The sequence below is a fragment of the Salvelinus alpinus genome, chromosome 24 (assembly GCF_045679555.1).
Source record: "Salvelinus alpinus chromosome 24, SLU_Salpinus.1, whole genome shotgun sequence".
NCBI lineage: Eukaryota > Metazoa > Chordata > Actinopteri > Salmoniformes > Salmonidae > Salvelinus > Salvelinus alpinus.
In genome coordinates this window covers 6719471-6744886 of record NC_092109.1, presented here as the reverse complement: position 1 = coordinate 6744886, position 25416 = coordinate 6719471, and the positions used below count along the sequence as shown (strand labels likewise).

General features: G+C 40.9%; 2 protein-coding genes across 5 annotated transcripts in view; both read left to right on the top strand.

Annotated features, from left to right (window-relative positions):
* LOC139552049 (torsin-1B-like) overlaps positions 1 to 25416 on the top strand; it is a 27489-nt gene extending 2073 nt beyond the window's left edge. Inside the window, exons 1-5 of one of the 4 annotated variants that reach the window (XM_071363409.1) lie at positions 8004 to 8380; positions 21953 to 22218; positions 22432 to 22607; positions 23357 to 23487; positions 23847 to 25416. In XM_071363409.1, coding sequence (XP_071219510.1) covers positions 8314 to 8380; positions 21953 to 22218; positions 22432 to 22607; positions 23357 to 23487; positions 23847 to 24091 — 885 coding nt within the window. In that variant the 5' untranslated portion in view covers positions 8004 to 8313 and the 3' untranslated portion in view covers positions 24092 to 25416. Of the gene's footprint in view, positions 1 to 8003; positions 8385 to 9110; positions 9401 to 21952; positions 22219 to 22431; positions 22608 to 23356; positions 23488 to 23846 lie in introns of those variants that run through there. The other 3 variants (XM_071363411.1, XM_071363408.1, XM_071363410.1) reach the window with 3 other exon arrangements.
* On the top strand, positions 6172 to 7525 carry LOC139552053 (putative nuclease HARBI1). Its single transcript, XM_071363421.1, has 4 exons — positions 6172 to 6265; positions 6335 to 6450; positions 6547 to 6658; positions 6753 to 7525. The coding sequence occupies exons 3-4, from the start codon at positions 6547 to 6549 to the stop codon at positions 7121 to 7123; spliced, it is 483 nt and encodes a 160-aa protein (XP_071219522.1). The 5' UTR covers positions 6172 to 6265; positions 6335 to 6450; the 3' UTR covers positions 7124 to 7525.

Below are 25416 nucleotides of genomic sequence, written 5' to 3'. Positions count from 1 at the left end.
CTTGATTTTATTATTCCTGGTTATTGTTCAATCAGATCTGATAGATCAGCTAAACAGGATGGTGGGTCTGCTACGTTCATAAGGGAAGGTCTTGTATATCGTAATATACAGTGGGGCCAAAAAGTATTTAGTCAGCCACCAATTGTGCAAGTTCTCCCACTTAAAAAGATGAGAGAGGCCTGTAATGTTCATCATAGGTACACTTCAACTATGACAGACAAAATGAGAAAAAAATTTCCAGAAAATCACATTGTAGGATTTTTTATGAATTTATTTGCAAATGATGGTGGAAAATAAGTATTTGGTCAATAACAAAAGTTTATCTCCAAACTTTGTTATATACCCTTTGTTGGCAATGACAGAGGTCAAACGTTTTCTGTAAGTCTTCACAAGGTTTTCACACACTGTTGCTGGTATTTTGGCCCATTCCTCCATGCAGATCTCCTCTAGAGCAGTGATGTTTTGGGGCTGTTGCTGGGCAACACGGACTTTCAACTCCCTCCAAAGATTTTCTATGGGGTTGAGATCTGGAGACTGGCTAGGCCACTCCAGGACCTTGAAATGCTTCTTACGAAGCCACTCCTTCGTTGCCCGGGCGGTGTGTTTGGGATCATTGTCATGCTGAAAGACCCAGCCACGTTTCATCTTCAATGCCCTTGCTGATGGAAGGAGGTTGTCACTCAAAATCTCACGATACATGGCCCCATTCATTCTTTCCTTTACACGGATCAGTCGTCCTGGTCCCTTTGCAGAAAAACAGCCCCAAAGCATGATGTTTCCACCCCCATGCTTCACAGTAGGTATCGTGTTCTTTGGATGCAACTCAGCATTCTTTGGTGTTCTTTGGATGCAACTCAGCATTCTTTGTCCTCCAAAAACGACAAGTTGAGTTTCCAAAAAGTTCTATTTTGGTTTCATATGACATTCTCCCAATCTTCTTCTGGATCATCCAAATTTTCTCTAGCAAACTTCAGACGGGCCTGGACATGTACTGGCTTAAGCAGGGGGACACGTCTGGCACTGCAGGATTTGAGTCCCTGGCGGTGTTGTGTGTTACTGATGGTAGGCTTTGTTACTTTGGTCCCAGCTCTCTGCAGGTCATTCACTAGGTCCCCCCGTGTGGTTCTGGGATTTTTGCTCACCGTTCTTGTGATCATTTTGACCCCACGGGGTGAGATCTTGCGTGGAGCCCCAGATCGAGGGAGATTATCAGTAGTCTTGTATGTCTTCCATTTCCTAATAATTGCTCCCACAGTTGATTTCTTCAAACCAAGCTGCTTACCTATTGCAGATTCAGTCTTCCCAGCCTGGTGCAGGTCTACAATTTTGTTTCTGGTGTCCTTTGACAGCTCTTTGGTCTTGGCCATAGTGGAGTTTAGAGTGTGACTGTTTGAGGTTGTGGACAGGTGTCTTTTATACTGATAACAAGTTCAAACAGGTGCCATTAATACAGGTAACGAGTGGAGGACAGAGGAACCTCTTAAAGAAGAAGTTACAGGTCTGTGAGAGCCAGAAATCTTGCTTGTTTGTAGGTGACCAAATACTTATTTTCCACCATAATTTGCAAATAAATTCATAAAAAATCCTACAATGTCATTTTCTGGATTTTTCTTTCTCATTTTGTCTGTCATAGTTGAAGTGTACCTATGATGAAAATTACAGGCCTCTCTCATCTTTTTAAGTGGGAGAACTTGCACAATTGGTGGCTGACTAAATACTTTTTTGCCCCACTGTAACTGTCCCATCTGAATATGAATATGTGATGGTGGAAATCTACAGTGCAGGTAGTAATATTAAGTTACACAATTTTTACAACCGTTGTCGTCAACTATCATTACAGATGTTTGATGAAATATCAGGAAAATTGGGCTCTAGAGAGATATGTGCAGCGACTTTAATGCACATAGTAGTTTATGGGGAAGCACACATACAGATGCTAATAGTACTATTGTGGAAGATATGATGGAAACAAGAGCATTAGTATGTCTTAACGATGGATGTGGTACAAGAGTTGATGTTGTTAGAGGGGTTACATCCTGCCTGGACCTCATAACAGCTTCTAACTCTATTGCATCTATGTGTGAATGTAATGTAATGAATGATTTTACTGTTAGACGTGATCATTTCCAGATTTGGTGTACCATAAACTTTGATGTTACTATTCCAGATAGGGTACCATTCAGAAGATGGGGCTTTCATGAAGCAGACTGAGAAAAGTTTGGAAATCATTGCCTGAAGTCTATTGGACAGTTGTCTTTAGAGAGGCTGGTTGATGTATGTGCTGCCTCTGTGACCTCCGATTTTGAGTGCTGCGAATGTATATGTACCAATGAGTGAAGTGGGTGAGAAAATGAAGGTGGTTCCTTGGTGGACTGAAGAGTGCACCAAGGAAGTCGAGAAAGAAATAGGGCTTAAAGAGTGTTGCGTAGGAATATGACTCCTGAGAATCTAGTTGATTTCCTCTAGTATGTAGGGTCATTAAGTCTGTCAAGAGAAATGCACGGAGACAGTTCTGCTTTACAATAGGCAGGGGTACTGAGCTGATAGATTTATGGTCTATGTTGAATAAGATGACTGGAAGAAGCAAGTCCACTCGAATTCCATTTATAGTTGTGGGTCAAAAAATGTCCGGAACTGATAAAGAAAAAGCTGACTTGTTAGGGAACACATTTGCTAGGGTACATAGTTGGGTTACTTTGGATGAAGTATATAAGCAACGCAGGTGTGAGATTTTAAATGGTCATGTTAATGTGTATAAGAAAAGAGATACTGTTGACTCTTCTTTAAATGCTGTTTTTACCATACATGAGATGTGTTCAACCTTAAAAGGCTGTGGATAAACAGCCCCAGGTCATGGTCAGTTGTGCTATGTAATGTTTAAGCATCTACCTGATAAGGTCCTACATGTTCTCCTTTGATTATTTAATACAATTTGGAGTGAGGGGGTTATACCTTCTGGTTGGAAACGTGCAGTAATATTACCTTTTGTAAAGCCTGGCAAGGACCCTTCATGTGCTGATAGTTATAGACCAATAGCACTGACCTCTAACTTCTGTAAACTGATGGAAAAGATGATAGTCATATTTCCAGTCTTATTTCCATTGGAAAGCATTGGAAGTTAAGACCAGGTTTAGCCTTTGTTCTCTCTCTTACGTCTGGGCTTCACAAGAGAAGGTCACGGTTGGCTTGTGGGTTATCTTTCATTTATTTGGCGTGGGCTACGGCCAAACAGTAGCCTGTGTAAAGTTGGGTTAATAAACCGTCAATTCGTAAACTCAAGCCTCTGTCAGGTCCTTACAGTATGCTCAGATTCTCTGTCTGTGTTGAATAGTTTATCATCAGGTAAATCTAATAGGAGTGGCCTACTATTGGAGATATTAATGTTAAGGAGAATTGAGAGAATGGGTGTATTAGTGAGATTCTGCAAGGTCCCAGCACATTCGGGTGTGGAAGGGAATGTAATTGTAGACCAGTTAGCCAAAAAAGCTTTGAAAAGAGATATAATTGATATTAATGTTCCACTGGGTAGAGGTGAGGGCAAATGTAAGATCAGTCATTTTGATAGATGTGTAGGGCTCTTTTGTATTTACTCAAAAGTACTGATTTAGGAGGGAGTATTTAGAAATGTTGTAAATCGTGATTGACTACACACTACAGCACAGTAGGTGGCGGCATGCACGGACCGCCATTATATCATAGAAGAAGCTCGAACCAGAGTTGTGGCTCGCTCAGGTGGTGTTTTGGCTATACTCTTTGATAGCATTTTGTATCTAATTTTACTTAACCTGGGGCCTGTTGCACAAAAGTAGAATTAAGACATCCGGGATAAATGACTCAGCTGAGCTCAATGAAGCCAAAACATGTGCGTCCAGGCTTAATTGGTTGCACAAAGACCAAGCCAGGATGAGCAGACACGGATTCATTAAGCCAGGTGAAACCAATCCTGGATAGGTGCGCGCTCACGGCTCACTCAAATAGACCCCGCCACAGATCACAGATTAACTGATTTACCATGGCAACTAGAGCCGCGTACTTTTCCCCGTCGGAAGCACAAATCCTCATGGAGGCATACGAGGAGGTAAAAGATATAATTAAGAAGAAAGGCAACACCGCCACAGTGATAAAGCAAAGAGAAAAAGCGTGGCAAAGTATTGCAGACCGCCTGAATGCGTAAGTAGTGCACAATTACACACTCACCGCTCCGCTGAAACATCACAATTACAATTCAAATATTTAATTCACATCTCCAAAAATGCAGTTGTACTGTAATTATGAAACGGTTAAATTTTTAATTGAAATGCACTGCAGATATGAGTGAAATTGTGTAAAGTAACTCCATCACACTGTATAAAGCTATGATAAATTTTTTGAAATTTTTACTGAAAACAAGACAAAAATACCAAGTAATTTTTTGCAGTGTGACTCCATTAAATGTGTGTGTGTGTGTGTGTGTGTGTGTGTGTGTGTGTAGATTAAACATGAACGGGCCAAAACGGACATGGCAGCAGGTCAAAATCAAATACAAGAACATTCTGCAGAATGGTATGGTCCCTGACTAATATTTAACAAAGCACAAGCATATATTGTACCCAGAAGGTGCCTGCTCACACATTGTCTGTACTGTTTTAGCAGTGAAAAAGAATACCCACAGACAAGGCACGGGTGGTGGGTCACCAAAGGCTGACCTTACCCCAGCAGAGGACATGGCCTTGGAGCTAAATAAAGGCAGGCCCGTCTTAGAGGGGATCCCTGGGGGGAAAGAGACGAGCATAGGTTCCTCCCAAGATGCCACCCGCTTCATTCAAGGTATGTCCTTCCATCTCTACATGGGATACAACCACATTCATATTGAATCAATTTGGACTGTCTGACTTTGGTTTACCTATTGCCTTGCAGTGTCTGGCAGCACTGTGTTCCTGTTAGAGCCACCAGCACAAGCACCAGACGATGCTGATCCAGTGAGTACTCCATCAAAGGCATACTGTAGGCCTGGCATGTCTTGTCTACTAGCTTCAATATGAATCCGATTAAATGTGATAGGGTGAAGGCCCCAGTGCAGCAGCAACAGCACATGATGGAGACGATGATGAGGAGGAGACCATCTCTCTGGATTCCAGAAGGCATGAGGTATCATGTTAAGACTGTGAAAGTACTATTTACTCTACAATGGTGAGGAGTCCTCATCAAAATCCAAAAATCTAATTTCTTTTACAGGACCCAGATGCTATACAGTGGGAAAACCAGCCTGGCAACATAGTGCGTATTAATAAAAGGACACCACATCCTGCCAAATTCCAGCTGCGCTAATTGTATTGTGTTCACAGAGCTCACAAGCTATCAGAAAGTTGTATGGCAACCACCTCCGGCGCCAAATAGAACTGGCAGACATAGACATTCAGTACAAGAAGAAAAAGATGGAAAATCTTGCACTGGAGTCCGAAATAAAAAAGAGGACAATTAGGAAACTGGACCTTGAAATAAAAAAACTTGAGAGGGAGGTGAGATATGCCTTCAATGTACACTGTATGCTAACTGTAACACAAATGTATTAATCATTATTTTTCTTTCCTCCCCCAGCTCCAAGAAGATGACACAGCTCAAAATAAAAATTAGGTATATTCTCGTAAAGTCAAGTGAGCCATGACATATGAGCTCTTATTGTGAGCACACAGGACGGTGGCATCTTTCTAAGTTTTTTTTAAATTTTCCCAGCAATCAGTACAACCAAGTCATCGTTATAAGGCATCGCCCTCTTTTGCCCACCCCCCCAGCACCAGGTGTGGCCACTAGCCTATATGAAGGCCCAAAATTGTGTGTTCCTTTCTGCTCTGACAATGGCATGCCCATTCGTGCGAGATGTGGTGGATGAAGAAGCACTTGTGCTGAGGAGAGCCTTCAGGCGAGAAAGGGTCTTCAGGGACCGGTTGGACCCACTGGCCTTCCCTGATGACCATCTATATGAAAGATACAGGTTTTCTGCAGATGGCATCAGGTATCTATGCAGACTACTGGGTCCCAGGATTAAGCACCGCACTGCACGGAGCCATGCACTGAGTGTGGAGCAAATGGTTTGTGTGGCCTTGCGCTTTTTTGCTAGTGGAGCCTTCCTGTACTCAGTGGGGGATGCAGAACAGCTGAACAAGGCCACAATTTGCCGCACAATAAGGAGTGTGTCTGGCTATCAAAGCATTAGCAGATGTCTTCATCTCCTTCCCTGGCCACAGAAGACTCTGTGACATCAAAGAGGAGTTCTATAGGATTGCAGGTAAGAGGATCTACAAATTACAGGACAACTGTTAACACATAGTAGGATACTCATTACTTTGTGTGACAGGTTTCCCCAATGTCATTGGTGCAGTGGACTGCACACACATAAGGATAAAAGCCCCCTCAGGTGCCCATGAGGCCGATTTTGTGAATAGGAAATCCTTTCACAGCATTAATGTTCAGGTGAACATAACTTTTTGATATTGTCCATTGACGAACACTCTGCATTGCCAGTGATGTGCATTGATTGGTGTAATATTCCTCATCTTATGATTTCAGATGGTCTGCAATGCTGACTGTGTGATCAGCAATGTTGTGGCAAAATGGCCTGGCTCAGTCCATGACTCCAGAATCTTTCGGGCCTCTGAAATCTATCAGTGCCTATCACAAGGTAAGCCACACAACCCCTATTTATAACCATCATGGCTGTGTCAAGAATATCACTGTGTTTATGAGGTAGTAATGATGAGATTTTGTGTTGACAGGTGAATTCTCTGGTGTGTTGCTGGGAGACAGGGGGTATGGCTGCCAGCCTTTTCTCCTGACACCTTTCACAGACCCCCAGGAAGCACAGCAGGCCTACAACCATGCCCATGCCAGGACCAGGGCCAGAGTTGAAATGACCTTTGGCCTCCTGAAGGCACGCTTTCACTGCCTTCACAAATTAAGGGTCAGCCCTGTTAGGGCATGTGATATTACTGTGGCTTGTGCTGTCCTCCACAATGTGGCCTGCCTGAGGAAGGAGAGGGCCCCCAGAGTGCCACCAGCCATGGACTGGGACAATCCGGCAATCTTCCCTGATGACGACAGTGGTCGGCTGCTGAGGGACCAATATGTGTTGAATTATTTTAGTTAGTATGTGTGCTTTCAATTTTGGTTAAATATGTCCTGCGGTGGCAGAGGAATTTGGTTTTTTTTGGGTTCGTTTTTTGACGAATTTGGCCTCTTATGATGTTTGTGCGGTATACTGTGTGTAATACAAGGCTGCAGGGAGGCTACTGCATCCATTCATTTGTCTGTTCAGTTGATGTGTATGGATTTGTCCTGCATTTATTTTAGTGTGCAGACATGCAGGGTGTGTTATATACAGACCTTTGAATGTGTATGTATCATTTTGTATAATATGCTTGGATTCTGTGCTTTCCATCTTGTAGAGTCACTGTGACTTCAGTTTCGAAAGGAGCTGATGGTTTACCTGCTTTGTTTTGTCCTTATTCAATAAAGGAACATAATGTTACACATTGTGTTTTTATATTCATATGGAATGTGTATTTGTTTATATGACAGAGTACTAGGGCCACACTGAAGAAAAAGGATAAAGTCATAAATTTATGAGGCTGGTTCTTTCTGCAGAAAAGCTACATATTGTTTTTACAGTTTTGATACTTATGACAATGTGATACTTAATATTCTGGCACATCAGCATGTCTTTGTTTATGAAACCATACTGAAGTACAATTTCACGAAATGCCCCACATCTGTCATTTTAACAACTGTCCTCCTTTAAAACAACTGGTTACAATATTATGACTTGTGTTTTTTTCCCCTCTGTGGCCCTAATATTCTATCATTTTATATATAGCCTTATAGTCTATGGGAAACTGTAAATTATCTAATGATAGCAACATCATCTAAAAATCATTTTTTATCCAAAATCATTGAAATTAATGATCACAAACGTTCAAATAATAACAGTGGGTCTAGTTATATGTGATAACAATGTATAGTGAGCAGTGAAATAACTATTGGTTTCCATTTGTGGTGACTGCTGACTGACATTAGGGATGAGATTAAATAGATCCTGGAATTTAGCCTGGTCTGGAGCAGGCTAGCTCCACAGAATAAATCTCCATGGTAATTTATACCATAACATATCCTCCTGCCCCCTATCCATCTTTAGTGCAACCGGATTACGGATCAATTGAGCCAGGATCACCAAGATATCCTGGCTTAATCCCTTATCCTAGTTTTGTGCAACAGGCCCCTAGTCTGCAATCAAGTTTGTTTAGGTAAATATACACAGCTAGCTAGTAAACACTGCCAAAGATGCTACTGTTTTTTCTGCTGTCGAACGTCACTGCGACGATTGATGCCATCCAGTACCAGCATAGCGGTTGGTATGTGTTTGACTATTTTCACGAATGTTGTATACCAAAGACGATCTCTTAAAAACAGAGCAGGTACATTGAACATTTAGTATCGGTGTGGTAACGTTTATTTTTGGGGACATTTCCTAGATGTATTAAAAGCGTTGCAACTTTATTTATTTTTAACATATCCTTGTTTTTAGTAAGTAAAGGTATTGTGGTCCTTCCTTAGCTACTTGCATCTCCCTGGCTCAGTCGGAACACCTCAGGCCCTTAACATTGAATGCTTTTTGAATATAATTTGCGGTTTTAAATTTGAAATGCCGAATGACATCCAGGTGACAAACCATGTTCGAACGTAGCCGATGTTGAATGTGATCCCTTTTCTGGCTGTGGGGTAACGAGTGACAACCAGCAAAGTCAAAATGGGCTATATCGTAAAAATTCATAGATAAAATGTCTTCATTTAAGGTTAGTCATGGGGTTTGCGGTGTGGTTAGTATTGTTTAAAATCAGATTTTACATAGATAAATTGTGTAAATAGGCGGGATTTTGCCATTTGTAGCTGTTTATTATGTCGCGCTCATATGTTAGTCGGAACTCGGAAATGCCCGATTTGTTTAATTGAATGCTGCACGTCTATAATTTAACAAGTTAGCAATCGGATATTCCGAATTTCGTAGTTCCGACTATGATGGGAACGCAGGATTATACCTGGTGACGACAATTTTGCTACAAATTCGTTTTTGCTGTGTTGGTGTCGCATAGTGATTACGTAGGAGGAAATAGCTGTCTTGCACTTTTTCTAACGTCTTTGCACTCCTAAATTATAAACTAGGTAGCTAAATGTTTATGTGAAGTGAAAATGAGAGCAACATACAAAACCTTTTTCGTATTTTATGTTTTGATATCGAATGTTTTTGTGAACGCGTTTGAACCATTCTCAACCACATTTGTGGTCGGTTTGGCAGCAGTGGTGCGGAAATTGTACAATTATGTACATAATGAAAGTTGCAAATCAAAATGGATTGCTTTTAATTCAACAGGTATGTGTACAGCTAAATATTAAGTGGTTGATGTGTTACGTGGTTTACTTCGACTATTTGATCATGTAGACAGTCAGTCCTTTAAAATGTTTAATCTTGTAATTGCTCATCGAGCTCCACCAATATGCCTACTTTAGAATGCGAGGGTTGACTTTAGGGCCATTAAATATTGGGCGGGCGGCTTGAGAAAACGATAGCTTAAATCCATAAATGTAGCAGTCTTGTGTAGTTCATATCTATAGGCTACATAGAAGTTTGTCATTTATTTTAGGCTATCTGGCATTAGTGCATAAACCTAAGCTTTGGAACGGGCAGAAATCGATCGGCGTAGACAATAAGAACTAGTAGGCAACGTTTACATGCACGGAAATAATTTGATATTAAACTGATTACGTCAGTAGGCAGATTATGCCATAGTCTTGTAAACACCATACTATGTTTATGTTAATCGTCGTAAAATCTAAATTAACACCTCGTTTTCTGAGTATCTTCCGAATTATAAGGACATCTAAACACCTTAATTGGCGTCCCAAAGATGTGTTTGATCTGCGCATGTGTCTGCAACAGTAGCGCAAGCCTACCAGTTTAGCACGAGTGAAGTGAGTTAGGAACAACTGAATCTATGCCTCCTATAGTTTTACATCAGGGGTGCAACTTTGGTTTTAGATGTGGGGGGGGGGACATAACCATAGAGGGGGTCCTCCCTCAGAATGGTTTTGGGCATCTATAGCTCATTTACTGCATTTCTACTAGGACTGTCCCCAATAAACCAAGAGTAGTCTTTTCTTTTGAGCAATCTATTAATTGAAATTTTAAAATTTGTATTTTTCCATATATAGACACACCCTATGTGTTTTAATAAAATCAACTGTATGTACTGAACCAGTCAGATGCTTTTAGCACGCTGTTTGATTAAAAGCTTAACTTCTTGTTAATCCAACCGCGTTGTCAGATTTCAAAAAGGCTTTACGGCGAAAGCATACCATGCGATTATCTGAGGACAGCGCCCCACACCAACATACTTTTTCAACCAGCACGTGCGTCACAAAATCACAAATAGCGATTAAATAAATCACTTACCTTTGAACATCTTCCTCAGTTTGCAATCCCAAGGGTCCCAGCTACACAATGAATGGTCGTTTTGTTTCGATAAAGTCCTTTATATCCAAAAAAGTCAGTTTTGTTGGCGCCAATGATCTCAGTAATCCACTCTTTCAACATGCATACAAACGAATCCAAAAAGTTACCTGTAAAGTTCGTCCAAACGATGTTTCTAATTAATCCTCAGGTACTCTAATATCTAAATAAACAATAATATTTAAGACGGAGAACAGTATGTTGAATAGGGAAGATAAATAACGAAGTGCGCGCACCTCATTTCAGACGGGCCCAATTCAGACGGGCCCAATCTTCTTCTGGATCATCCAAATGCTCTCTAGCAAACTTCAGACGGGCCCAATAAGACCACTTTTCTAATGAGAAACTACTTGGAGTTCTTCAAACTACTTTTTTCAAAAAACAGGCCTGAAACCCTTTCTAAAGACTTTTGACATCTAGTGGAAGCCATATGAACTGCAATCAAATCAAATCAAATTTTATTAGTCACATACACATGGTTAGCAGATGTTAATGCGAGTGTAGCGAAATGCTTGTGCTTCTAGTTCCGACAATGCAGTAATAACCAACAAGTAATCTAACCTAACAATTCCACAACTACTACCTTATACACACACAAGTGTAAAGGGATAAAGAATATGTACATAAAGATATATGAATGAGTGGTGGTACAGAACGGCATAGGCAAGATGCAGTAGATGGTATAGAGTACGGTATATACATATGAGATGGGTAATGTAGGGTATGTAAACATAAAGTGGCATAGTTTAAAGTGGCTAGTTGTACATGTATTACATAAAGATGGCAAGATGCAGTAGATGATATAGAGTACAGTATATACATATGAGATGGGTAATGTAGGGTATGTAAACATTATATTAAGTGGCATTGTTTAAAGTGGCTAGTGGTACATTTTTACATAATTTCCATCAATTCCCATTTTTAAAGTGGCTGGAGTTGAGTCAGTATGTTGGCAGCGGCCGCTAAATGTTAGTGGTGGCTGTTTAACAGTCTGATGGCCTTGAGATAGAAGCTGTTTTTCAGTCTCTCGGTCCCTGCTTTGATGCACCTGTACTGACCTCGCCTTCTGGATGATAGCGGGGTGAACAGGCAGTGGCTTGGGTGGTTGTTGTCCTTGATGATCTTTATGGCCTTCCTGTGACATCGGGTGGTGTAGGTGTCCTGGAGGGCAGGTAGTTTGCCCCCGGTGATGCGTTCTGCAGACCTCACTACCCTCTGGAGAGCCTTACGGTTGTGGGCGGAGCAGTTGCCGTACCAGGCGGTGATACAGCCCGACAGGATGCTCTCGATTGTGCATCTGTAGAAGTTTGTGAGTGCTTTTGGTGACAAGCCGAATTTCTTCAGCCTCCTGAGGTTGAAGAGGCGCTGCTGCGCCTTCTTCACGACGCTGTCTGTGTGGGTGGACCAATTCAGTTTGTCCGTGATGTGTACACCGAGGAACTTAAAACTTTCCACCTTCTCCACTACTGACCCGTCGATGTGGATAGGGGGGTGCTCCCTCTGCTGTTTCCTGAAGTCCACAATCATCTCCTTTGTTTTGTTGACGTTGAGTGTGAGGTTATTTTCCTGACACCACACTCCGAGGGCCCTCACCTCCTCCCTGTAGGCCGTCTCGTCGTTGTTGGTAATCAAGCCTACCACTGTAGTGTCATCCGCAAACTTGATGATTGAGTTGGAGGCGTGCATGGCCACGCAGTCGTGGGTGAACAGGGAGTACAGGAGAGGGCTCAGAACGCACCCTTGTGGGGCCCCAGTGTTGAGGATCAGCGGGGTGGAGATGTTGTTACCTACCCTCACCACCTGGGGGCGGCCCGTCAGGAAGTCCAGGACCCAGTTGCACAGGGCGGGGTCGAGACCCAGGGTCTCGAGCTTGATGACGAGTTTGGAGGGTACTATGGTGTTAAATGCTGAGCTGTATCTGGGTCCTATCTATTTGTATATCTAATAGGCAACCATTGAAATAACCTGTGACCTAAAAAAAAATCTGTATGGATTTTCCTTTGGTTTTCGCCTGCCATATCAGTTCTGTTATGCTCACAGACATTATTTTAACAGTTTTAGAAACTTCAGAGTGTATCCAATGCTATCAAGTATATGCATATCCTAGCTTCTGGGCCTGAGTAACAGGCAGTTTACTTTGAGCACGTCAGTCATCTGAAATTCCGAACAAAAACCAGTCTCCAAAACAGGTTAAACAAAAGAAGACACACCATTTACTCGAAGGGAGCCCGGAGAACAACATAGCTTAACCAGAAGAAAAAAAAACTGTTCCCGACCCGCCTTCTCCTACTGGCCTTCACAGATTCTGCTGTTATGCTCCTGAAGTTGCCGGTAATAGGCTACACCAGCGGTCGGCAATCTTCTCCATTTGGAGTGCCAATAATCTTACCATTTCTATCAATTTCCGTGCCAGTTAGGATTTTCATATGCAATTTTGTGGAACGGGTTCATTTAATTTATAATAGTATTTATCTCTAAATCAGTCTGTGGTTAATCTACATTCTATCTAAATGAAAATTATACAAATATAAAAGTAACTTTTATTGCCATTTGCCAATTATGTAATAATAACCTACATAAAGCCAACACATACAGTGGGGCTAAAAAGTATTTAGTCAGCCACCAATTGTGCAAGTTCTCCCACTTAAAAAGATGAGAGAGGCTTGTAATTTTCATCATAGGTACACTTCAACTATGACAGACAAAATGAGAAAAAAATATCCAGAAAATCACATTGTAGGATTTTTAATGAATTTATTTGCAAATTATGGTGGAAAATAAGTATTTGGTCACCTACAAACAAGCAAGATTTCTGGCTCTCACAGACCTGTAACTTCTTCTTTAAGAGGCTCCTCTGTCCTCCACTCGTTACCTGTATTAATGGCACCTGTTTGAACTTATCAGTATAAAAGACACCTGTCCACAACCTCAAACAGTCACACTCCAAACTCCGAGTGGTTATCGAAAGGGAAAGAGCTGGAAATATTGTTCAAATACTTTGAGAACCTATTGTCATTCACAATTGATTGTAAAAGCAGACTTTGTTTACTTGCTGTTTTGAGGTGAAGAAAAAATTACTTTGAGAAGCTCCACAGCTCATTAGTGGGTGTGAGTATTTCTGATGTCTTAACTATCAGACATCCCCAAATGGGCAAATTTATAGCCCTACATTTGCGTGCAGGCCAGGTAGACTAGTCCTACTTCTATATGTGTAATCAGGTGCTCGTCCTTACTCAACATTGACGGGGGCGTTTAAAACGAGACAATGAATAAATTCATGTAAATGTAATGAAATAAATCAAACTTGTTTCTCACAAGTGTAGCATAGGTTGTGAGTTCTGCAAAACAGATGTCCACTCCGACAATGAGAACTAATGGTAAATTACTTTAATAAAAATATATTGAATGCATTAACAGAAATTACCATAACCAAACATTGCAGATTAGAAGTTAAGGGAATTAACAGTAAATGTAGGCTACTAATGTAATGTAAACTCAGCAAAAAAAGAAACGTCCCTTTTTCAGGACCGTGTATTTGAAAGATAATTTGTAAAAATCCAAATGTATTTTACCTTTTATTTAACTAGGCAAGTCAGTTAAGAACAAATTCTTATTTTCAATGACGGCCTAGGAACAGTGGGTTAACTGCCTTGTTCAGGGGCAGAACGATTTTTACCTTGTCAGCTCGGGGATTCGATCTTGCAACCTTTCGGTTACTAGTCCAACGCTCTAACCACTAGGCTACCTGCCGCCACTATAACTTCACAGATCTTCATTGTAAAGGGTTTTAACACTGTTTCCCATGCTTGTTCAATGAACCATAAACAATTAATGAACATGCACCTGTGGAACGGTCGTTAAGACACTAACAGCTTACAGACAGTAGGCAATTAAGGTCACAGTTATGAAGACTTAGGACACTAAAGAGGCCTTTCTACTGACTCTGAAAAACACCAAGAGAAAGATGCCAGGGTCCTTGCGCATCTGCGTGAACGTGCCTTAGGCATGCTGCAAGGAGGCATGAGGACTGCACATGTGGCCAGGGCAATAAATTGCAATGTCGGTACTGCGAGACGCCTAAGACAGCGCTACAGGGAGACCGAACGGACAGCTGATCGTCCTCGCAGTAGCAGACCATGTGTAACAACATCTGCACCGGATCGGTAGATCAAAACATCACACCTGCGGGACAGGTACAGAACACACAATCCCTCCATCAGTGCTCAGACTGTCCGCAATAAGCTGGACTGAGGGCTTGTAGGCCTGTTGTAAGGCAGGTCCTCACCAGACATCACCGGCAACAACGTTGCCTATAGGCACAACAAACCCACCGTTGCTGGACCAGACAGGACTGGCAAAAAGTGCTCTTCTCTGACGAGTCGTGGTTTTGTCTCACCAGGGGTGATGGTCGGATTCGCGTTTATCGTCGAAGGAATGAGCGTTACACCGAGGCCTATACTCTGGAGCGGGATCAGTTTGGAGGTGGAGGGTCCGTCATGGTCTGGGGCGGTGTGTTACAGCATCATCGGACTGAGCTTGTTGTCATTGCAGGCAATCTCAACGCTGTGCGTTACAGGGAAGACATTGTCCTCCCTCATGTGGTACCCTTCCTGCAGGCTCATCCTGACATGACCACTCCAGCATGACATTGCCACCCTAACATGACAATACCACCAGCCATACTTCTCATTCTGTGCGTGATTTCCTGTAAGACAGGAATGTCAGTGTTCTGCCATGGCCAGCGAAGAGCCCGGATCTCAATCCCATTGCACGTCTGGGACCTGTTGGATCGGAGGGTGAGGGCTAGGGCCATTTCGATTTGATAAATCTCGCTCATTTTTCAGAATAAAAGCTTGAAACTGGGAAAAGGAATCTGGTTGATATCCCTTTAAATGGAGGAAAGGCAGGCAATGGAACAGGGATTTTTCCAAATAAAAGGCACTTCCTGGTTGGATTTCCTCAGGTTTTCGCCTGCAAAATCAGTTCTGTTATACTCATAGACAATATTTTGACAGTTTTGAAAACGTTAGAGTTTTTTCTATTCTAATCTGTCAAGTATATGCATATTCTAGCATCTGGGCCTATGAAATAGGCCGTTTACTTTGGGAACTTTATTTTTCCAAACATAAAAATACTGCCCCCTAGCTTCAAGAGGTTAACGTTAAAAAATACCTAAAGTTGTATTACAAAAGTAGTTTGAAATTATTTGGCAAAGTTTACAGGTAACCTTTGAGATATTTTGTCGTCACGTTTGAGCAAGTTGGAACCTGTGTTTTTCTGGATCAAACGCGCCAAATAAATGGACATTTTGGATATATATCGACGGAATTAATCGAACAAAAGGACCATTTGTGATTGTTTATGGGACATATTGGAGTGCCAACAACAGAAGCTCGTCAAAGGTAAGGCATGAATTATATTTTTATTTCTGTGTTTTGTGTCGCGCCTGCAGGGTTGAATATGCTTATCTCTCTTTGTTTACTATGGTGCTATCCTCAGATAAGAGCATCGTATGCTTTCGCCGAAAAGCCTATTTGAATTCTGACATGTTGGCTGGATTCACAACCAGTGTAGCTTTAATTTGGTATCTTTCATGTGTGATTTAATGAAAGTTTGATTTTATAGTCATTTTCATAGTAATTCATTTTAATTTGGCGCTCTGCATTTTCTCAGGCTTTTTGCCAAGTGAGACAGTAGCGTCCCGCCTAAACTCAGATTTTTGGATATAAATATGAACTTTACCGAACAAAACATACATGTATTGTGTAACATGAAGTCCTATGAGTGTCATCTGATGAAGATCATCAAAGGTTAGTGATTCATTTTCTCTCTGAATGCTTTTTGTTACTGCTCTCTTTGGCTGGAAAAATGGCTGTCTTTTTCTGTGACTTGGCTCATACCTAACATAATCGTTTGGGGTGCTTTCGTCGTAAAACCTTTTTGAAATCGGACACTTTGGCTGGATTTACAACAAGTGTATCTTTAAAATGGTGTAAAATACTTGTATGTTTGAGGAATTTAAATGATGGGATTTCTGTTTTGAATTTGGCGCCCTGCAGTTTCACTAGCTGTTGACGAGGTGGGACGCACCGTTTCACATACCCTAGAGAAGTAACTAATTATGACAAATGTTAAGAAAATGTTGAACAATGTAATAAAGTAATGACTTTTCAAATAAGTTACCTTACATGTTATGTTGGCTGACAATTTGTTAGCTACGCTGTCCTTACAAACCACATAGCATATCATTACATCAGTTTGTACTGGTATGTTAGCTAGCTACCTAACATTAGTTGGCTACTTATACATCAAACTTGCCAATATTTTAACTACAGGCTATCTAACTAACTACCCGACGTTTATTCACTTGATTGTTCCCGTCTTTCTTAGCTAAATGGTATAGTCGTTGTGCCTTCTCAATGGACATTCGGGTGCCTTCGTGAATTCGCTCTAGCTATCTACTCCGATTTTAGAGCACTCTCGTCTGAGTGTACGGGAGCACAGAATAATGAATTTATGGGCGCTCAACATCCGTTGAATATGGCCGGTGTCAGTAAACGTTGGCAAAAAAGTGTAAATAAATTGTTTCCAGCAGCACAGTTAGTCACCAATGGATAACATGAAAACTACCTAACCAGCTCTGCTAGGGTGAGTAAAATGGTTCGAGTGGTCTCATTTGTGTCTGGAAGTAGCTAGCAAGCTAGCCAACGTTAGCTTGGGTGCTTGACTGCCGTTGTAAGGCCAGAACACTCAAATCAACCCTACTCTTCGGCCCGAACGTCCAGTGTGCGCTCTGAGAGAAACGGTCAGAATTTACAAACGGACAAGCTGACAACACTCTGGAACTCCAAATTGAATTGAACACACCCGAAGTCGTAAAATGTCTAACTAGTAATTTATGCCAACTAGCTAGCAAGAGGTTGCATAGCAACAACAACTTCCGGTAGACAAGCAAAGAGCTAGTACACTCAAATGAAAGTATGCCGTTCGTTTGCAGTATACTAAAATGAACTAATAGTATGTAGTGTATATACTCATTGTAGTATACAGTATGTTAGTATGGGTATTCGAACACAGCTATAGCTATCTAAATCAGGCAAAAAAAATATCCTGCACCCCCTGACAAATCGTTCCACCATCTGACTGTAGCCTACAGCGCAGTTTCTATATTAGAGGGTTAGGGTTGGATGCGGGCCTCAGATTTTCACGTTATCACGTGTCGTGACTATCATTGTGAACATGCTGTTTAATCAAATCGATTACCTAACGTTTAATTATTACTTGACTATTAATCATGCAACAATTAACTCATTAGTAACCTGGGGCACCACAGGAAAAGTTTGTTTAATGAGTTACCGTTTCTCGAATTAACTCAAGAATATCAGAATTTAGATATCATATTAGTCATCAATCAATCATTAATTATAATTTTACCTCAGTCTCACTTTGAACGTAGTTGACTTCAAATCTGCACGAACCCTAACATAAATGATGAATCAGCGATATACAAATTGGCTTAATTATTTATTTATTAACTAAAGAATCACACAGAAATTCATAAACACGCACAAACACAGCATAGTTATTGGTTACTAACACAATGCAATGATAGGTTCCTAGTGGACAAAACTGATATGACGGCTTGTTACACAATATGGCGGATTCAAAAGAGAGGGAAAGGGAGAGACAAAGGAATTCAACTATCGTGACGTTTGTAAGCTATGCTCATGGGAATATGAATACTTTGCACATGAATGACCGCTCATTCGACAAGAATTGCAATGTATATATTTACGCCTATGTCTTTCTCTGTCATCACTCTCTAGAACTCGGATGTTCTGTGGGAGGTTTTCAAGTGATGTAAGACTCTGGTCGTGTAAGTCTCTGGTTGTCCACCAGAGTTCGCCATGTCCTTTGTAGTTGTAGTAGGCTTTTGTTCTGGATGTGTTTGTTAGAATGTATACTACAGATGTGTACCACGAGGTGTTCTCGTCTACGATTGAGTTTCCTAGACTATTTTACATATACAGTTGAAGTCGGAAGTTTACATACACCTTAGCCAAATACATTTAAACTTCACAAATTTCACAATTCCTGACATTTAATCCTAATAAAAATTCCCTGTCTTAGGTCAGTTAGGATCACCACTTTATTTTAAGAATGTGAAATGTCAGAATAATAGTAGAGTGATTTATTTCAGCTTTTATTTCTTTCATCACACTCCCAGTGGGTCAGAAGTTTATATACACTCAATTAGTATTTGGAAGCATTGCCTTTAAATTGTTTAACTTGGGTCAAATGTTTCGGGTAGCCTTCCACAAGCTTCCCACAATAAGTTGGGTGAATTTTGGCCCATTCCTCCTGACAGAGCTGGTGTAACTGAATCAGGTTTGTAGGCCTCCTTCCTCACACATGCTTTTTCAGTTCTGCCCACAAATTTTCTATAGGATTGAGGTCAGGGCTTTGTGATGGCCACTTCAATACCTTGACTTTGTTGTTCTTAAGCCATGTTGCCACAACTCTTGAAGTATGCTTGGGGTCATTGTCCATTTGGAAGACCCATTTGCAACCAAGCTTTAACTTCCTGACTGATGTCTCGAGATGTTGCCTCATGATGCCATCTATTTTGTGAAGTGCACCAGTCCCTCCTGCAGCAAAGCACCCCCACAACATGATGCTGCCACCCCCGTGCTTCACGGAAGGTTCCCCCCTTTTCCTCCAAACATGAAGATGGTTATTATGGCCAAACAGTTCTATTTTTGTTTCATCAGACCAGAGGACATCTCTCCGAAAGGTACAATCTTTGTCCCCATGTGCAGTTGCAAATTGCTGAGCGGCCTTTCAGGTTATGTTGATATAGGACTCGTTTTACTGTGGATAAAGATACGTTGGTACCTGTTTCCTCCTGCATCTTCAGAAGTTCCTTTTCTGTAATTGATTTGCACTTTTCGTACCAAAGTAGGTTCATCTCTAGGAGACAGAACGCGTCTCCTTCCTGAGCAGTATGACGGCTGTGTGGTCCCATGGTGTTTATACTTGCGTACTATTGTTTGTACAGATGAACGTGGTACCTTCAGCCATTTGGAAATTGCTCTCAAGGATGAACCAGACTTGTGGAGATCTACAAATTTCTTTCTAAAGTCTTGGCTCATTTATTTTGATGTTCCCATGATATCAAGCAAAGAGGCAATGAGTTTGAAGGTAGGCCTTGAAATACATCCACAGGTACTCCTCCAATTGACTCAAATTATGTCAATTAGCCTATCAGAAGCTTCTAAAGCCATTACCTAATTTTCTGGAATTTTCCAAGCTGTTTAGTGAATTAACTCACTGTATGTAAACTTCTGACCCCCTGGAATTGTGATATAGTGAAATAATCTGTAAACAATTGTTGGAAAAATTACTTGTCATGCACAAAGTAAAGTCCTAACCGACTTGCCAAAACTATAGTTTGTTAACAAGAAATGTGTGAAGTGGTTGAAAAACTAGTTTTAATGACTCCAACCTAAGTGTATGTAAACTTCCGACTTCAACTGTACAGCTGCAGACTGTGAATGTGTAGTCCCGTCTTCACCTTCGTATACTGGTCTTGTAGTTTTAACCATTACGTGATGTCCGGTGTACACTGTCCGGCTGCTTGGTCTAATGTAAATTTAGTTAGGAGTACTTTATAAGCACTCTGTCAAAAAGGGCATTCCATCGTTTTGGCATAATGTCTGTGCCCACGTGGGCGTGGTTACTGACTTGGCAAAGTATATTTGAAAAATAATGATCTAATTAGGAAGGCTAAAATCACATTTTATCTTCTCAGAAATTGTTCAGATGACAGTCTTATAACATGTTATTCAATAAGTCTGTTTTGTTCGAAAAATGTGCATATTTCAGGTATAAATCAGTTTTACATTGCAGCTACCATCACAGCTACTGTCACAAAAAGCACCGAAGCAGCCAGAGTAATTATAGACACCAACGTCAAATACCTAAATACTCATCATAAAACATTTCTGAAAAATACATGGTGTATAGCAAATTAAAGACAAAGATCTTGTGAATACAGCCAATATTTCCGATTTTTTAAAAGTGTTTTACAGCGAAAACACAATATAGCGTTATATTAGCTTACTACAATAGCCAAACACACAACAGCATTGATTCAAGGCAAAAGTTAGCGATCGTAACAAACCAGCAAAAGATATATAATTTTTGACTAACCTTGATAAGCTTCATCAGATGACAGTCCTAGAACATCAGGTTATACATACACTTATGTTTTGTTCGAAAATGTGCATATTTAGAGCTGAAATCAGTGGTTATACATTGTGCTAACGTAGCATCTTTTTCCCAGAATGTGCGGATATTTTTCTAAAACGCACCTATTCTGACCAAATAACTATTCATAAACATGACTCAAAAATACATGTTGTATAGGAAATGATAGATACACTAGTTGTTAATGCAATCGCCGTGTTAGAATTCTAAAAATAACTTCATTACGACATCCAGCTTAGTTATAGCGAGAGAGTGCCCAAAATCTGGGCGCAAACTACTAGTACAACATGTTCGACAGATATATGAAATAGCATCATAAAATGGGTCCTACTTTTGATGATCTTCCATCAGAATGTTGTACAAGGGGTCCTTTGTCCAGAACCATCGTTGTTTGGATTTAGAACGTCCTCTTCTCCAGTCAATTACCACGGAAAGCTAGCAAAGTGGCGCGAAGCTCTCCTTCCTGAACAAAGACACACAACGCAACACGCCTAACGTCCCGAATAAATTTCAATAATCTAATAAAACTATATTGAAAAAACATACTTTACGATGATATTGTCACATTTATCAAATAAAATCAAAGCCGGAGATATTAGTCGTCTTTAACGACAGCTTTTCAGAAGGCAATCCCAGGTCTCTCCTAGCGCGCTCCAGAAAACAGGAAATGGGTGACACGTCATGCCAAGAGGTTTTATTCCACCTCAGACCAAGATAAACACTCCATTTCTTCTCTCACTGCCTCTTGACATCTAGTGGAAGGTGTATGACGTGCATGTATACTAATACATATCATGCCCATTTATAGGCAGGCCCTAGAACAAAGCATAGTTTTCAGACTTTCCACTTCCTGGTCAGGAAGTTTGCTGCCAAATTAGTTCTGTTTTACTCACAGATATAATTCAAACGGGTTTAGAAACTAGAGAGTGTTTTCTATCCAATAGTAATAATAATATGCATATTGTACGAGCAAGAATTGAGTACGAGGCCGTTTGAAATGGGCACCTTTTATCAGAGCTACTCAATACTGCCCCTGCAGCCAGAAGAAGTTAAGATAACCACCTATAATTTGTATAGAAATAATGGTGTATTCGTAGCACATCCCGTTCATTGACACTTAATAATCAACTCCTGCCCTGTCATCAGGTTTGGAAGTGGCCCTAGATCAGAAGCTGATTGGTCAACATGTTGCTTCCAGAGTCATCCAGAAAGCTGTAACGGGTTTCATGAACGATAAAAACCCTAAAAAGCCCCTGGTGCTCTCTCTACATGGCTGGACTGGCACAGGGAAGAACTTCGTCAGCCAGTTGATAGCTGAAAACATCTACAAGAAGGGCATGGCCAGCAGTTTCGTCCATCATTTTGTGTCTGCAGTGCACTTTCCTCATCCGAGTCAGATTGAGAACTACAAGGTAAAACAAGTATTTTGTTGTATTGTAATCCCCAGTAACCGTGGCAGGGAAATTCTCAATGGAGAATTAGGCTGTAAAAAAAATTATCATTCTTATGCATGTTCATTATCAGTGATATTCAAATCTTACTCTTAATCTTTTTGCGCCTATGCCGTAAGCTATCTTCACTGCTGTAGATAAGTCTGTGTTTTTACTGCTGTGACCATCCCTCAGTCTCAGCTGCAGCAGTGGATCAAAGGCAACGTCACCAACTGCCCACGTTCCATGTTCATCTTTGACGGGATGGACATGATGATCCCTGGCCTGATCGACTGTATAAAGCCCTACCTGGGTTACTACGACAATCTGAATGGGGTCTCGTACCGCCAAGCCATCTTCATCTTCCTCAGGTAGGCCAGACAGACCAGCAGTGTGTGATAAGAATTCATGTGTTGTTTTTTGAATCTTATATTTTTTTGGGGGGGGGATTTACAGTCAAATATATTAGTCATCCATCATCCTATCTTTCCCACAACTTAACGACTCGTTGTAGTAACCATGGTTTTACTTAGCTAAAAGTCATCTGATTGACAGCTGACTTTTAGCTAAGTAAAACCATGGTTACTACAACGAGTACAACGGCCTCCCAAATCTAAAGTTCAGTTACTTCAGATTTTTTATTTTGCAAATAAAATCACCACACATGAACCTAATGCATTTAGAAACTACCCCATGTCCAGACCAGTGAGGAAGAAAAAAGAAAGTTGAACCCAGCTTAAAGTGGCAATACGCAACCTTTATGGGCGACCTGACCAAACTCGTATAGAAATGTGAGTAATAGATATATCATTCTACTTGAAAGCAAGTCTAAGAAGGAGTAGATCTGTTATGTGCTCAATTTCTATGCTTCCCATTCTTAAGTTTTGTTTTTGTCTTTTTACTTTTACTCGTTTTTTTACACCAGCTTCAAACAGCTGAAACAACAATATTATTAGTTGTAGAAAATATATTTCACAGCGGTTTAGATTGTACAGTGATTCTCTACCAGCTTATTTTGTCACATAAACTGAAATTGGGCGAACTATTAGTTTTAGCAACCAGGAAATTTCTGCATAGTGGAACTTTAATATCTACTAGTTTGTTTTGCTCATCTCCATAGCAACGATGGAGTACAGCACATAACACAGGTGGCCCTGGACTTCTGGAAAGCAGGTCGAGACCGAGAGGAAATAAAGTTGCATGACTTAGAACCAGCTCTCTCCCTGTCCTTGTTCAACAACAACAAGAAGAGTAAGCCACCTCTTTGCTGTTCTTCTTTAGGGCTGAAGCCTAACTTAGGCACTTTGGTAACTATTTTTTATATTTAACAAATCATGCACTTGTTTCTCTAACGTCAGGATTCTCTCCTTTATGTTACTAAGCCTGGGGTTAGAAGACCTGGGATGTTATTGGAGTCTTTTCAGACCTTCAATACAAAGATTACCTGTGATATCTATATTCTGTCCATCTGCCTTTCTTGCCCCTGCCCATCTTATGACTATCCTTACCCCCTAGGCACTTGTACATCTGAGAGGATAGTGTAAGCAATTGGTGGTAGCTTCTTCTTGCCCATCTCATGACTGTGTCCCTCCCTCCCTTTCTCTGTGTAGGTGGGTTGTGGCTCTCGAGTCTGATGGACAGGAACCTAGTTGACTTCGTTGTCCCCTTCCTGCCTCTGGAGTACAGACACGTGCTGCTGTGTGGCATGGCAGAGATGTCTGCCAAGGGCCTGGAGCCCAACCAGGATGTGGTCGACAAGATGGCCAGAGAAATGGTCTATTTCCCCACGAGCGAGAAGATCTTCTCCATCAAGGGCTGCAAGACCATCAACGGAAGGCTAGATCACTTCACATAGTGCATGTTTGAGGCCAACTACGTTGCTGCCGGCGGCTGCAGACTGACCGATCTAATCATAATGAGTAGTAATTTAGGAAGAAAGGTGGTTTGTAGGTCTGATCAGTCGTTCTGCAGTTGCTGACGGTAATGTAGACTATCTCAGAGGGAACAGCTACTGTATCTATCTACCTCCTACTCTACTGTGTGCTCTTTCTTAATGAGAACATCTCTGCCAGTTGGAGTGAGGAAGTCCGTGACTGATGACCCGCCCCTCAGGCCTCTCACCGTCAACACAACCATGGAGAACATCAACGGTCTTGTTCTTATGGTGTCACTTCTCCCTGAAGATGGATTACTGAGAGGAGGGTGGATTTAAGAAGAGATACAAAAATATATTTAAAACACTGAGGGTAAACGCTATTCTTTTTAACCAATCAAGGTGCTTGTTCCTGATTTGTTTATTCTGTAAATGATTATCTCCAAATAATGATTTCCTTTTTCATGGAATTCTGCTGCACATGAACTGTGGCAAGTGAAAATTAGTTGTGTATTAGAAAGAAATGTGGTTTAAAGTTACAATCTGAAATACTGTAGATGGCCACTTACTCAGCTTGGCCAGGGGCGCTTTAATTAGGTCAGGTGGAAATGTCCGACAGATCTCAACTCCATAAAAGGGGGAAGTCTCCATCGCCCGATCTCGCTGCTTTCTCTTCCTTAACTCCGTCTAATTCAGAAGTTCTGTGTGTCCATGAATCCACGTAAGTCCACCAAATCTGTTACCTTTCATCTGAAATATCTGTTGCGATCGGGAGAGTGGGCCTTCAGTTATTGTTTATAGTTATTACTGCGGAGAGCGGCTTGGAGCGCACACTTCAAACCTATTGTGTAATGTGAATGGTCAATGATCAAGGCCATACGGATCATCACAGGCTAATTATGCCATCGATATATGGTTAATATGTAATGAAATTACATGTACATCTGAAGACACTTGAAAGGGTGAAATATGAAACGTCATCGTTTGCTGAACTGATCGATTCTGATACGAAACTAATGGGGATTATAGATTGAATAACCGATCACTGTTTGTATTATTCTTCTCATGATTATGATAAATAGTTACGTGCATAAATGACTCAAGGATGATTCCTATTGACTTCTTAATGAACTGGTTTGTTGAATTCCCTAATTATGTTAATAATGAATGATTGTTATGATTTGATCTTTGTGATTATGAATTTGATTGTATACATGTTATCAATTTGATTGGATACATGTTATTCTGTTAACTTTGTTATGCAGCACAGACTACCCAGTAAATATACCACTTTATGGTTAAAGGAA

What these genes read in the sequence shown, in the direction of transcription:
- LOC139552053 (XM_071363421.1), top strand. Translation starts at nt 6,547, where the DNA reads ATGGTCTGCAATGCTGACTGTGTGATCAGCAATGTTGTGGCAAAATGG. An exon ending in CTATCAGTGCCTATCACAAG is followed by an intron (nt 6,659 to 6,752) that starts GTAAGCCACACA and finishes TTGTGTTGACAG; the next exon opens with GTGAATTCTCTGGTGTGTTG.